The 12,726-nt window shown below is 34.8% G+C and overlaps 1 protein-coding gene across 3 annotated transcripts; it reads left to right on the plus strand.

The window, feature by feature from the left end:
* Window positions 1-1,734: 1,734 nt before the first annotated feature.
* Window positions 1,735-12,726, plus strand: LOC100242396 (uncharacterized). 3 transcript variants are annotated; one of them, XM_010665265.3, is made up of 14 exons: window positions 1,735-1,884; window positions 1,970-2,085; window positions 6,312-8,069; window positions 8,311-8,408; window positions 8,489-8,575; window positions 8,698-8,857; window positions 9,160-9,735; window positions 10,067-10,209; window positions 10,318-10,515; window positions 10,617-10,686; window positions 10,763-10,937; window positions 11,710-11,820; window positions 11,936-12,032; window positions 12,240-12,726. In XM_010665265.3, the coding sequence occupies exons 3-14, from the start codon at window positions 7,923-7,925 to the stop codon at window positions 12,253-12,255; spliced, it is 1,878 nt and encodes a 625-aa protein (XP_010663567.1). In that variant the 5' UTR covers window positions 1,735-1,884; window positions 1,970-2,085; window positions 6,312-7,922; the 3' UTR covers window positions 12,256-12,726. The 3 variants fall into 3 exon arrangements, with proteins under 3 accessions (XP_010663567.1, XP_019082233.2, XP_059590089.1); XM_019226688.2 differs by having other exon boundaries at window positions 2,005-2,085; XM_059734106.1 differs by lacking the exons at window positions 1,735-1,884; window positions 1,970-2,085 and having other exon boundaries at window positions 2,093-8,069.

Raw genomic sequence — 12,726 nt, forward strand, 5'->3', positions numbered from 1 at the left:
TAATTTCTTACAGGTGTTCATTACAAGTTTACAACTCACTTTTTATGGGTCCTGTCTCAAAAATTTCCTCAAATAAGCCATTAATAGTTTCATTTTTTCCTTTTCTAAGACCCTGTTTGGACCATTCCTTTTATTCTTGGGTTATAATTAATGAAAATTGTTTATGTTATTACAAAAGGTTTTAAAAATAGCAAAATAATTACTCTTTTATTATATAAAAAGTAACCTATTATTTGACTTTTTTTTTTTGCAAGTACAAAGCAAACTAATTGTTTTTAAAATTATTTTCCTTTTTTAGAATAGAAAGTATTTTTAGAAATCAAAACAAAAGGGCAACCCTTTAAAAAAAAATCATACAAAAATTTAAAAATATTTTGCCCTAATTTAATTTTAATTTGGAATATATCAAAGTTCCGTAATATTTAACAATTATATATAATTGGAGTTTATATTTATGATTTATATAATTGGATTATAAATTTAATATTTACATTTGAAAATATTTTATTGGAGGTAGGGATAATTTTAATATTTTTAAATGATTAATTATCTATTTTTCAAAGATAAAAATTAATTTTAATATTTTTATTCAATTATTATATATTTGAGTTGATGCTTGAATTTACTAATTAGAAAAAAAAAATTAATAAGAATAGATATAAAACAATAAATGATAAATTTATTAAATTATTATAAGGCTTGATTTCAAATTTGAATAAAGTAAAATATTAATAAGAATAAATATAGAAAATAAATAAATAAATTATTAATTCATTATAACACTTAATTTCAATTTTAATATGAATTGTACATCATCGAATTTGCTCTTTATATTAGAAAATAATTTTTTTCAATTTAAAAATATATTATCTAAAAATAATTTTTTTTAAATTTCATTTTAAAATATATTATTTAAAAAAAACAAAAATTTAGAGTGTCTTTAATTTTTTTTTATAAAATATTCTTATATTGAATTAATATTTATATTTCAAGTTATTCCTCTAAATGTAATATTAAAAATATTCCTTAATTATAATTCAATATAAAATTTTATATTTAATATTTTAAAAATGTCAATAAAATCTTATAATTCCAAATGTTACAAAAATTATAATTCCATTCAATTTTAATATTGAAATAATAGTTATAATTGATATTATTCTTACAATTTACAAAGTAATACTCAAAATATTCCTTCATTATAAATTTATAATTCAATTTATTTTTATATTTAATATTTTTAAAGAATGCGCCGTGAGTGTTACAAAAATCCTAATTTCAATTGGAATCAATTTTCAAAACTTGATGATTCCAAAGATTGCCATTTCTCCAGGTTGTGAAATCTAGTGAGAGAGATCGTGTTAGGTTCAATTCATTTCCTTGTTTGTAACGGCGGAAGAGAATCCGCCGGAAGAGTAACCAGAGAAAATGGCGGGATCTCAGAAATGGGGTTACATTAGGATTATGACCGGCACTATTCTCGGAGGCGTTCTCGGCTTCTACGTCATGCACCGAGTCGAACTCAGCTACAAGGTTCCAACTTTTTCTTTCTTTTTTTCCTTTTTCCATGCTTTCTCGCCAGCCAAACACCGCTTTAATTGAGGAGTTTTTATTTCTTTCTCTTTTGGGGGTTTTTCCGAGTACAGGAGATGATGAATGAAAGATTGAGGAAGTATGAGTGCGAGCTGAAGAATAGGGAGAAGAAGTTGGACGAGTTTGAAGATTCTTCATAGCTTAGGGATCGCCATCGGACCATTCTTAGTTTTTATTGTTTTTTGCTATTTTACTCCTTTCGTTGAGGAGGAACTGAGGGAGAATTTGAAGAAACGAAAACTGAAATTTTGGGTCTTACATTTTTGGCTGAGAGAAGAATTCACCTTTAAAGTAAGCTAAAAAATCATTGTTATGTTGGCTTAAAATTTTATGATTTTGGAAATTCAATTTAATTTTCTTTCCTGCATTTTCTCAGCGACCAGAGAGTGTCATTTTGGTTTGTTGTTCTAGTAAAATTAGGTCAGGGGGATGGTTTGTTCAGCAAGACACTGCAAATTAAAGCAGTCTTTCCAAACTGGAACAACCAATAAGGTAGGAGCGTTTCTTCAATGGGTTACATCTCGGTTAAGTGTTTTATTAGCTTCAAATTTTTCGTCAATGGTGTAGCAATTTCAAATATTGAAGTTAAGTCCTTTTTCTTCTAACGCACATTGCACCATATATTGTGATCACTTTGCCAGTTAATATTCTTGTTTCTTTACCTCTTGATCTATTTTATAAAATGGTTGATAAATTAAGCAGTGGGATAATTGTATTGTTGATGGAAAATAATTTGCCCAGCCTTGGTTTGTGTCCTATTCTAATATTTTTGTATGTTATGCAATTAGTTTAGGGGGAAAATTGGTTCATCCATCCATTGTTTATCAAATATTTCTGTAAATTTGAGCATCTCAAAATTTCTCCATTGTTTATGTGAAAATCTTTACATCCATTTCTCCCGGTCTATTCACTTTTCTAAGATTAAATTCCTCCTCCATTTCCCAGTCAAAAGGTACTCCATTACTCAATCTATGATCTATCCCCTTTCAGATCTGCATTTGGGTATAATTTCAAGGCCCTGGGCAGGGGCTGGTTGTATTCTTATCTTTAAAAGTGTAATCTTGGGTAGGACCGTAGGAATAGCACTTGTTCGAAAACCATGGGATAAAAGTGTGGCTAGTTTACTATAGAACTAGCAAGTTATCAGTTTGATGGAATTAAATCAAAAGGAAGGATTTATGTGATATCCTACATCAGTTAAGAAAAAAAGTTTTTAATGCTATACATGTATGGACTCTTCTTAACTTTGTAGATGCATTTTAAAGCCGTGAAAGCCTCTTTAGGTTTAGAGTGAACAATATCTCCATGGTTGGGAGTAGGTCCCTACAAATAGTCTCAAAGTTGATCCCTAACCCCAGTATGGGGGTTTGTTTGACTTTGTGTGGGGTATCTGTCTATTTTGACTTACAATCCCATGGGGCACAATGAGGACATTGTATCTACATGGGCTATGATTGTGATATCTCACATCAGATATAAGAAAAACTTTTTGATGTTTTATATGTATGAACTCTTTTTAACCTTGTAAATGCGTTTTAAAGCCGTGAAAACCCCTTTGGACTTAGAACAGACAATATTCGTACAATTGGGAGTGGATTGTTACAATCTAGTTAGTATGAATCATTGAATACAAAGTCACCATGTCCTTTTAGTTTTCTACAAGGAAAGCAATATTTATGTACAAAGGAGTGATATAGATTTAGAGACCTCATATTAGCCCTCATCAAAGCATAGTGAATTCCATATATGTCTATGGGCACTCAAACCTTTAAACAAGTGTACAACAAGCTAACAAGTCCTCAACTCCCCTAGCTACTAGCAAAACCATAACAAATGCACAAAATCCTTAGAAATAGTTTCGCCCCTTCCAAAGCTAAGACCCAATAGCTAATAGACTTTAAATTTCACATTTTCAAAACCATATAGATTATTACCTTGTTTAAAAGAAAATTTCAAGAGCAGCTGCCTTCCAAGCTTCCATAGTGTGGAACAAGACCTCCTTATTCTCCACCGATCAAAGTATGCTCAAGACCACAGTAGAAACCAAGCACAATCAGATAGTAGAAAAGATCAAACAACGGAATTCAGATGCCACCATGCAATAAATCACGATCCTACCACTCATAGTTGTTAAAGGTGTGCCTCAGGCATGCCTAGGCCTAAGGCACAACAACTTCTTAGTAATAGCATCTTGCTAGAGAGGCACACCTTATCTATTCTTTTTTTTTTTTCTTTTTTTTTTTTCAAAACACTTTTATTTTTGAAATTTAAATTTTAAATAATTCCCTTTTTTAAATAATTCCTTCTTTTTTTTTTTTTGGGTGTGTGTGTATGGGTTTTGTGGGGTGGTGGTTTGTTGGGGAGGGGGATGGATGCTTCTTTAAATGCTTTCATGTTCAAAATTACAATATTTTATAACTTTAGTCCCATTTAACTCAGGCATTCAGCTTTGGTTGTGCCTCACACAGCCCCAAGAGACCTTTGCACCTTGATGCACATTGTGCCTTTAAGAACTATGCTGCCTCTGCTAACATGTTCCGGCCCCTCATACTTCATGCCATCATGTGCCAACATGGCAAGGTTTGGGATGGTATGCTGTGAGACATGCATGTGACCTCACCAAATTTGCCCACTTTTCCCCACATTAACTTGCATATTTACTGAATTTATGACTTTTGAGTCATTCGGACGAATGTTTAGAGTGCATTATTGGCCATTGGAATCTACCGATTATCCCATCAACAGAGGTGTTTAATTTACTTTAAAATTTAAACATCTATGTTACTTGTGCAGAAACAGAAGAGAAATTTTTTTACCCTGTTGCTATTTTCCCTTAAAGTGGCATTCACCAACCCAATTCTCCATCGTCTTTTTCTTTCTTTTCCTTCTTTTTGGTATCGTATTTTCCAAGAATCTTCTACAGTAATCTACAAGTGATACAAACTTCAATGCTCTTGCTTAGTTATATGAGGACCATCTAGGTTCTAGATCATGTTAAAGAGTGTCACATGTATATAGAGGTTGCAACTCGGCAAGTTGGGTCAAGTAGAGCCAAACTGAGTAATCACTGGAATTGTGAGATTAGAATTATCACAAGGTTGAGGTTTGCCAGCATCTTTAATAGCTAGAGTTCCACTACATTAAACAACTTTACCACCTGCCAATGTTTCTTTTTGTTGCTTTTTGTTATATAGATATTGATATATAATTATATAGTGAACATAAATAGGTCAAATTCAAGTCATTCAGGTTGCCCAACATCCTCAATGGTCACAATATCGAGGTCAGATTGAGGTTGTTTAGCCCAAGCCTAATCTGAATTGGGCAAAAGGCTTGCCCAAGGTTCAGTTTGTGTAGGTTTCAATCTGACTAAATTGCAACTGTTCTTGCATGTTGCACCCAACCCCCCTAGAACAATCTCATTTTAGGGAAAGTTGCAGTTGCATCTTTCAGGGAACCTTTTGTTTGATGGAGATACTAGATAGTGTAGGAAAAATGTAGCTTACCAATTTTTCCATTAGGAATCTATTACAAAAGACTTTGAGATGATTTGTGTCTCCTATTGCTAAAGATGAGAAAGCCATTTTGTTTGTCATCAGAAAATATTAGAAAGCCATTGCGCTGTTAATATTTGCCTTACCCTTATGCTCCTTTGGGAGCCTTCTGTTTGACAAACTGGGTTCTCTATGCCTTTTGAATGAGCAAAACCTGTCAAAGCAAAGATTTCAGAGCTTTTGTTGGAACTTTTTGTGGTATGATTCTATTATTGTCATCAAATACTAGAATCACCCTACAAAACTAGGCTTAAAACATGTCCCATGGTTCTTGGAGATACTTTCACTCTCATCTTATTCATGAAAATTTACATCTTTGGACAAGGCTTTTTCTAGTTTCTCAGATATTAAGCTAATAAGGAATGAATGATGCCTTGACTCAAAAGATTGCAGGTATTTCAGAAAAATTTAGAGTACACTTTTGTTCTCTTAGCTTGCTTTTGCTGTATCTCATGTTGTAATTGGAAGCATCTTTGCCCTCATCTCCTGTATGCATCTTTTCTAGCTTGAAAAATAAATCAGTTCTTATCTCACTTGGTTGGGCGAAAAATTGCTGTTCTTACCATATTCAGCAGTTCAAAAACAGTTGTTAAGGAATGGACTTGAGGATTTTGGTTCCTTATCCTCTCAACTGAACAGATCATGAGGAGATGGGGCAAACAATTGCTTTCTTCCTCTTGAATTATCATCAATGTTCGGGTTAGTATGGACTTTGTGATTTTTGTTGCTGAAAATGTGCCCTCTGAAAACCAGTTTCTATATAGACCAAGTTTATATGCTTTGGACATTTTTTCCCTGATCTTCTATCTCTAGGAATACGAGGTTGGTTCAACCTTTAGATTTCAATTGTGTCAATGGATTCATTCAACTCTGTTAGTCTACAGGTATGCCTCTCTGACTCTGTGCTATTTTTGGATCAGCATCAACATGACCGACTCCCCATTCAACAGAATAGTTCTAGTCTTCTGAATAACTGTTGTGATGCTTTTATAGTTGCAACTGTATTAACCAGTAATGGATCTATTTATTGCTTGCTTTCTGAACATCCAGTGTAGCAGTAGTGATTCCCATTGATCACTTTGAATTGAATCCTCATTTCTCATTTTCTTTTAGCTGACAAGCCTCATCTATAATGTAGTTTAATGCATGCAAATGTGAATACAGGGTGTGCAGGAATACATACATTACTTTTAGAGGAGGTATTGAATCCAAGGCCATATTGTAGCCAATGTACCTGAGAAGAAAAGCCCCAAAAGTAGTTGCTGCACTTGGTTTCATGGAGATGGTGGGATTGCTGAAATTTTCAGGAAAGTTTTGAAAACTGATCCATTCTTTCTTTGGCTTGAATCTTTTCTTCCTAATGTTGGGTGGATATTTCTCAATTTATGAGTGGTAATGATAACAGTGTTACAGCAGATACAAAGAAGGAATTTGTTATGAATAAAGTACATCTGTTATACAGAAATGCAAACAGGTAATGCATTTTCCGCAGGCGCTGCACTATTGATCAATGAAACCCTAACATGGGATCCCATAGATTGTCATAATAGTCTGGATTGTAAAGAGAAGGTGGATGAACTCCTCCTGAGCACCCTTCATTCCATTAAGTTCTATAAGAAGGCGAATCAAAATCCGTTGCCATGGTCCGAACATAGTAGGGAGGATGAATTCCTCATCTAACGAAATTAAAATTCTAAGGAATGGAAGGAACCAAAATTCGTCCCCCATGGTTCTTGTCGGAGCACGGTAGGTAGGACGAATTCCCTGGCATCAGTAAGGGGTCAAATCTATCATTGTTAGGCGGGTGAAACAAAATCACTGTTACTTTGCTTTCGTCCCACTCAGGACCGAAAGGTATCTTGATTTGATATCGCTTGTCTACCTTTAGATAGAATGGACAAGTATTTCATCATGGATGCCCAATTTTGTAAGGGTGAGTGCGGAATTAAGTTGTCGTCATGCCATAAGTACCATGCCTAGACCTCTACTAAAGGTTTTGACTCTAGGGGGGACTGGGTTTTTTTGTTGGATATGCATAGGCTGTGAAGTAAGGAGAAGTTGTTGAATCTTCCTTCTTCTTTTTTTTTTTTGTTCTTATTTTTATTTTTTATTTTTTTGGCTAGATAAAGTGTTAACTTGATCATGGGAGGGAGGCTAAAAAATTTGGTATCTCCTTTGTTTCCAAGAAAAAATTAGTCCATGATTAATTTAATAACAAATTAAATGGTAATTTCCTTTCCTCATAGTAAATTAATGAGTGGTTATACCTTCACCCACCTTTATACCTACCTACCCTCTCCTTTATACAACTACACCCACCTGGAGGGCCAAATTATAATTTTAACCATTCCACTTCCTTCTTAATATAAATGGTAGGGATTTGACTTTTTAAGTGAGTGGATTTATAATTTCTTTAATTTAAATAAATAAAGGAAAAGATATTTAAAATCTTTCAGACAAAAATTTATCACATCACAACCATACTTATTAGTTCTTACAACACTTAATATATAGGAAAAAGAACCGTTATTGATCCGATGGGTGGTAGTTGATTAAATAAATTATGATTATTTTTATTTGTAATTTTATTATTATCAATGAAAAAAAAAGGTGAGTCTCTGCGACTTGTTTGCCACTTAGAATGGAGCATGGAGCTTCACGTCCAAGGTGGGACCCAAGTCTCAAACTGGCATGCGTACTTCGAACGTCAAAACTCATAATATTCAAAACTAAATTCCCTTGGTGGGTCTCATTCATTCCACAAAAAGTTCAGCCATGGCTGTGTCTTCCACAAAGCCAAATTCCCAGGCCAACATCCAAGACACTCAACCACTCCCCAAGAAGCAGCGGACCAAATCACCTGGAGTTCGAATCATTGGAGGCCGTATCTATGATTCTCAAAATGGCAAGACTTGTCACCAGGTTGTGTGTTTTTTTGGTTTAATATACCATTTGCTTGGTTGCTGGGAAAGTATGGAAAAATGGAAGAAAATAAGGATTTGAAGGAAATGTCTTGTTGTGGGGTTGGATAGTTTTATTGGGCTCCAGATTCTGGGTGGTGGAAGATCTTGCTCCTTCTTTTTTCCTACATTTTCTGTGCAACCAAAAAGAGGGATTTTTCTAGTGTTGCTTTTTTGTGAATTTTTTAACTGGAATGTTGCAGTGTCGCCAAAAGACCATGGATTTTATGGCACCATGCAAGAACCAGGGGGAGAAGAAGCAATGTAGCTTTCGTTTTTGTCATAAATGCCTCTTGAACAGGTCTGGTTTTTCTCTTTCTTTCTGTGTCTTTATATTTAAGTGTAGATTTTGAGTTTGTTTCTTTTGTTGAGTTTGATTAGATATGGAGAGAAAGCGGAGGAGGCGGTAGCGTTGGATGAATGGAAATGTCCCAAGTGCAGAGGTATTTGCAATTGCAGCTTCTGCATGTAAGTGCCTGGTTTTCTTACATTATAGAGTTCCCATTTCTCATTTCGATTCTGTGATTTTTTTTTCTTGCTTCTGGGTTTTGTTGAATCTTTCTTGATGGACCTGGAAATTGAATGTTTAGGAAGAAGCGAGGCCATCGGCCAACTGGGATTCTTGTCCACACTGCAAAGGCAACTGGGTTTTCTTCAGTCTCTGAAATGCTGCAGTTTAAGGGCTCTGAAAATTCAGGTTCTGAGAGGTCTGTGCCAGATGAAGGCACCTCATTGACAGCTTCAAGTGAGGTCTGATAAAATTTCCTCACCCCCTCTTGGATTTATGAAATAAGCATTGAAGTTGCTTCAGAGGTTCCATACAAACCAAAGCAAAGGAAAAAAAACAGGGAAAATGGTGAATTTTTTAGTTGTCTAATTGGCCCTAATCAATGTATTAGACCATAAGTGATTGTTTTAGTTTCTTTAGTCCCAAGTGATGAAAATTTGGAGTGTTAAAACTTAAACTTCATTTGTTTTCCCCCTATTTTAATGTTAAGCAGTTGGAGTTTTTTTTTCTTCATGGTTGTAATCTGTTAAAGAACTTTTGACAGGAGCTTGTGGTGGCCTTATCAGGAAGCAGAGAGAAAAATGGTTCTGATGGAAGAGATGATTCGAGAGTGCAGTCAATGCCTTTGCAAATGAATGGCAGTGCAAAAGAAACTAGAAATAGCAAGTCGAAATCAATAAGAAAAAAAGCTGACAATAGTATGTGTGAGCATAATGGGGATGATGGTGCATCTACAGGGAAAAGTTGTCCTAAGAAACCTCGGATTTCCAAGGAAGTATCTAAGAAAGAAGGAAAGATCCACAAAAGGGTCCAATTTAATAAATCGAATGCTGATATGCGTTTTCCCGACAAAACTTCTGCAGAGTCTATTGAAATAGAAGATAATGAGGCTACAGCACCTAGTTATGCAAATATTGATGGCCACAAAACCAAGCATAAGCCAGTGAAAAAATCATACGGGTGTAAAAGGAATACACTGGAAGTCCAAGGCAAAGATTCTCATGTTGAAATCCTGCTGCCTCAGGGCACTCAACTGAGCAGTGTGGCTTCCATTGACATGTTGGCTGAGGATGTTGGGCATGCCTTGCAATTCTTGGAATTTTGTGAAGCTTTTGGACAGGTAAAGGTGACATTGATTTATTTTGGTACTCTTCTAGTAATAGAGCCAAGAACTGAACCTGGGAATCCTGTTTTAATTGAATGTTGTTAGTTCTGAGCTCTTCATGCTTATATTATAGATCTATGATGTTTTATTCTTGGTTGGCCTTTTCAAGTTAATTCCTAACCATGTACTTGCAATTTTACTACTGATGTTGGGAAAATAATTGTAATGTTAATCATTCTTGATCGTAAAGCTTCAATCTTGATTTCAAATGCATTCCCATGTTTCCTTTCATTATAATGTCATGTGCATCATTTTCGTGAGATGCCTTTTCTGTTACTATTTTTAGGTTCTTGATCTAAAGAAAGGACAGCCTGAGTTGTTACTCAGAGAATTGGTATGTGGACAAAATAAACTTCAAAGGCTGGCCCCTTCGGTTGTCCGGTTCCATGTCCAACTGCTCTCAATGATACAGAAGAACTCAGAGAACAAGTATGTACCTTTGATACGTACAAAAATGAAAAGCATGCATGTTTGCTTTTTAGTTATTACTTCTGTAATTTCTGCTTACTTAAATTGGTTGACACAATTTTTATGCAGTTATCCTTCCTTATATCCCACAAGACGGGGAAATTCATGGTTGAAAGCTCTAAGTAGATGCATCTCTGAATCCCGGTTTCCACCAAGGGAACTTCAGTTGGATTGTGTTGACATGGATGGAGATGGATACAATAAGTTAAACTCCTCCAAAAAGCTCAGACTCTTGAATTTTCTATGTGATGAAGCTCTTGGCACAGTGTATGTGATACTATGCTGCTGTAGAATCTATTCATATTCATCTGTCTTTCTATTTTATTTCTAAAATAGTTTATAAAGAATTTCGTAATTTTTGCCTCTAGAGAATTAAGGAATTGGATTGATGTACAAAGCTCAAATTTTATTGAAAGAGAGAAGAAAGAAAAAGGAAAGGTAATGTCATTGATTGGGTGACCACCTTTGGGAGCATATGCCTATATTATCTGTAATGGTTTTCTTCTAAACATAGTGCTCTGCATTGGAGAAAAACATGAAGAAGCGGCTGCAGGATGAGATGGCCAAAGCTCTTCTCATGAAAAATGGTGCTCCTCTTTCCATTTCTGAATATGATGATCTTGTTTCAAAAATAAAAACGGAAGTAGCCCAGACTTTTGCAGAAACTGTAGAAGCAACAGATCCCAAGAGTACGTTCTAGATCCCTGATATAGTGCAATATTTGAAATTTATTTGAAGCACAGTGAGTACAGGTTATTTATGGAAATTGAAGAGACTAGTTTTGATTTCCTCACTTGTCCTTGAGGAATAAGTTGGTTTGCTCCTTGTTAAATTCCTTGACAAATTTATTTCCTCACTTATAACTAAATTTTATCATTAAGCTCCTTTTATTTTATGTGTAGTTTTAGGTGTAAGCCTTAGTTATTATCAAGGATGTTTTGCTTATCAAATGTCTAAATTTGAGTTCTACACTGCAAAGAAGTAAATTTTTGAGAAACTTATTTTCCAACAAATTGGGCTCATGCAGAAACATGGTTGTATTATTACCGAACCCAATACTTCCTTTATAGGCTCTTGCTCCAAGGTTGAGAGTTGAGACATTCATAATTATGCACTGAAGGCTATCGATCTCAACTCCTAACTTTTACCAAATGCTTATTCCTACTTATTTTCTTGCCACTAATTTAAGATTGTTCTGCTGTAAATGTATGACTGGGAACTTGGGCAGTCTATTGGGGTTCATAAAAAGATTTGAGTGCGAAGTTCACATAGCAAGACTCTATTTTAGGCCAGGTGTTGATGCTATTCAAACATTCTTTCTTGATTGGTATTTGGCTAATTTTGTGGACATTCAACAGCATTCGGGTTTTGCCCCTATACTGCCTTATACTATATGCTTACGCATATTTTGACTGAATGCATTTCAACTTAACTTTTTTGCTTTGCAAATGATGTCCAAAGAGAAACAACGCTCTGATGCTGTTAGATCAGAGCCGATATTTGTGGATGGGAACGGTCGCAAGTTCTGGAGATCGAGTTGCTGCTCTAGTGATGTGGATATTCTGCTTCAAGGTTTTTTCTTCTTTTTTTTTTTCCTTTTTCTTTTTCAAATTTTGTAAGACCAATCCTCTAGTGGTTCCAACTTGAGAGACTTTGCTTGCTGTTCTTTTGTTAATCTTGTATGCAGATGTTGGAAACAGTGATCCAGCTACATACGAAGAAAAATGGTTTACCTATCATGTTGAACAGAAGGCAACAGTTGAGAGCTATATTTCATCTTTAAGGTCTGGAAAATGCTTCAATTCACACAAATCTGCTTTCCATCTGAACCATATTTCATCCTTTTTAAGGCCTGCAAAAATGTTTTGGTTTATGTTACAAACATGCTTTCTATTTTTCCTTTCATGGAATTTGTTGGAATAGATTCAACTTTACGGTATCATCTGGTTCTATGTTGTGGGTAATAACCAGATTTTGATATTGGGTTGCAGGAAGCTAAGAAAATGAGAAGGAAAATTGTCCCCCATGCCTTTTTTTTTTTTTTTTTTTTGTTCTGGGCAACAGAACCCATGACTTCTTGGAGGGCATTTTGTCCATTTAATCAGATGTTCAACTTTGCTGCCGGATATGCCATCCTTGTATGTCGTCTTCTTCTGCTATCAAGGTCTAAAAGATGATACCACAACTTTTGAGTGATGATACAACTATCTCCCTGTTGGCTCAACAATACTGTTATAAAAGTCGATTTCTAAGTAGTACCGAAAGACCAGAGATTACCATCTAGAGGATTCATAGTTAACCAACTATAGAAAATTTATGCATGGCTTAGAGGCCTTTTTGAGGGCTACTGTAGTTTATTAGTAGCTCTTTTATTAGAAACGTTGTTTAAGAAAATTGCTTAATGTGTTTCTTGTAATATGCTTCAATACATGCATGGATCACAATAAAGTTGTTACAAAGAAATCATGTTTTGCGTGA

The sequence above is a fragment of the Vitis vinifera genome, chromosome 17 (genome assembly GCF_030704535.1).
Source record: "Vitis vinifera cultivar Pinot Noir 40024 chromosome 17, ASM3070453v1".
Taxonomy (NCBI): domain Eukaryota; kingdom Viridiplantae; phylum Streptophyta; class Magnoliopsida; order Vitales; family Vitaceae; genus Vitis; species Vitis vinifera.

What these genes read in the sequence shown, in the direction of transcription:
- LOC100242396 (XM_010665265.3), top strand. Translation starts at nt 7,923, where the DNA reads ATGGCTGTGTCTTCCACAAAGCCAAATTCCCAGGCCAACATCCAAGAC. An exon ending in AGAAGAAAGAAAAAGGAAAG is followed by an intron (nt 10,687 to 10,762) that starts GTAATGTCATTG and finishes TTCTAAACATAG; the next exon opens with TGCTCTGCATTGGAGAAAAA. An exon ending in TGTGGATATTCTGCTTCAAG is followed by an intron (nt 11,821 to 11,935) that starts GTTTTTTCTTCT and finishes TCTTGTATGCAG; the next exon opens with ATGTTGGAAACAGTGATCCA.